Source organism: Myotis brandtii, unplaced genomic scaffold (genome assembly GCF_000412655.1).
Source record: "Myotis brandtii unplaced genomic scaffold, ASM41265v1 scaffold257, whole genome shotgun sequence".
NCBI lineage: Eukaryota > Metazoa > Chordata > Mammalia > Chiroptera > Vespertilionidae > Myotis > Myotis brandtii.
In genome coordinates this window covers 897,030-897,566 of record NW_005359757.1, presented here as the reverse complement: position 1 = coordinate 897,566, position 537 = coordinate 897,030, and the positions used below count along the sequence as shown (strand labels likewise).

At 54.0% G+C, this 537-nt stretch overlaps 1 protein-coding gene across 1 annotated transcript in view; it reads left to right on the top strand.

The window, feature by feature from the left end:
* Positions 1-6: 6 nt before the first annotated feature.
* Positions 7-537, top strand: part of CPOX (coproporphyrinogen oxidase) — an 11,219-nt gene continuing 10,688 nt past the window's right edge. Inside the window, exon 1 of the mRNA XM_005867979.2 lies at positions 7-161. Coding sequence (XP_005868041.2) covers positions 47-161 — 115 coding nt within the window. The 5' untranslated portion in view covers positions 7-46. The remainder of the gene's footprint in view (positions 162-537) is intronic.

The window sequence follows — 537 nt, the reverse complement described above, 5'->3', positions numbered from 1 at the left end:
CTCGCCCGTGACCGACCTGCGCGAGCTGCGAAGGAGGCCGGGCGACATGAAGACCAAGATGGAGCTGCTGATCATGGAGACCCAGGCGCAGGTGTGCCAGGCCCTGGCCCAGGTGGATGGGGGCGCCGGCTTCTCCGTGGACCGATGGGAGAGGAAGGAAGGTGAGGAGGTCGGCGCCGAACGGGAGGTGAAGCTGGGCAGAAGGGGTCGGGCTTTAGTTTGCTGCCGTAATATGACTCGGAAGAGGGTGTGAGAGTAGGAAAGGGGGACCTGCCAGATAAAAAGGGAACCGTTACAGAGATAGGCACCGAAAGGGTCTTCAGCCCTCTTCTTGCAGGTGTGGAACCAGATGTGCTGTCACGCTAGCACTGGGCATTTCAAAATCTTTGCAATTTTTTAATGGCGTTTTTCGTAGAGGTCTTAGGGTTATTTTAGCCAACAAGCGTGGATGTCCAAATTTGTTATTGCGCATAGATTTCCCCATATTTCATCTCTTTTTCTTGGTGTGTTTATACCTTCCCCCCCTTTGGAAATGGA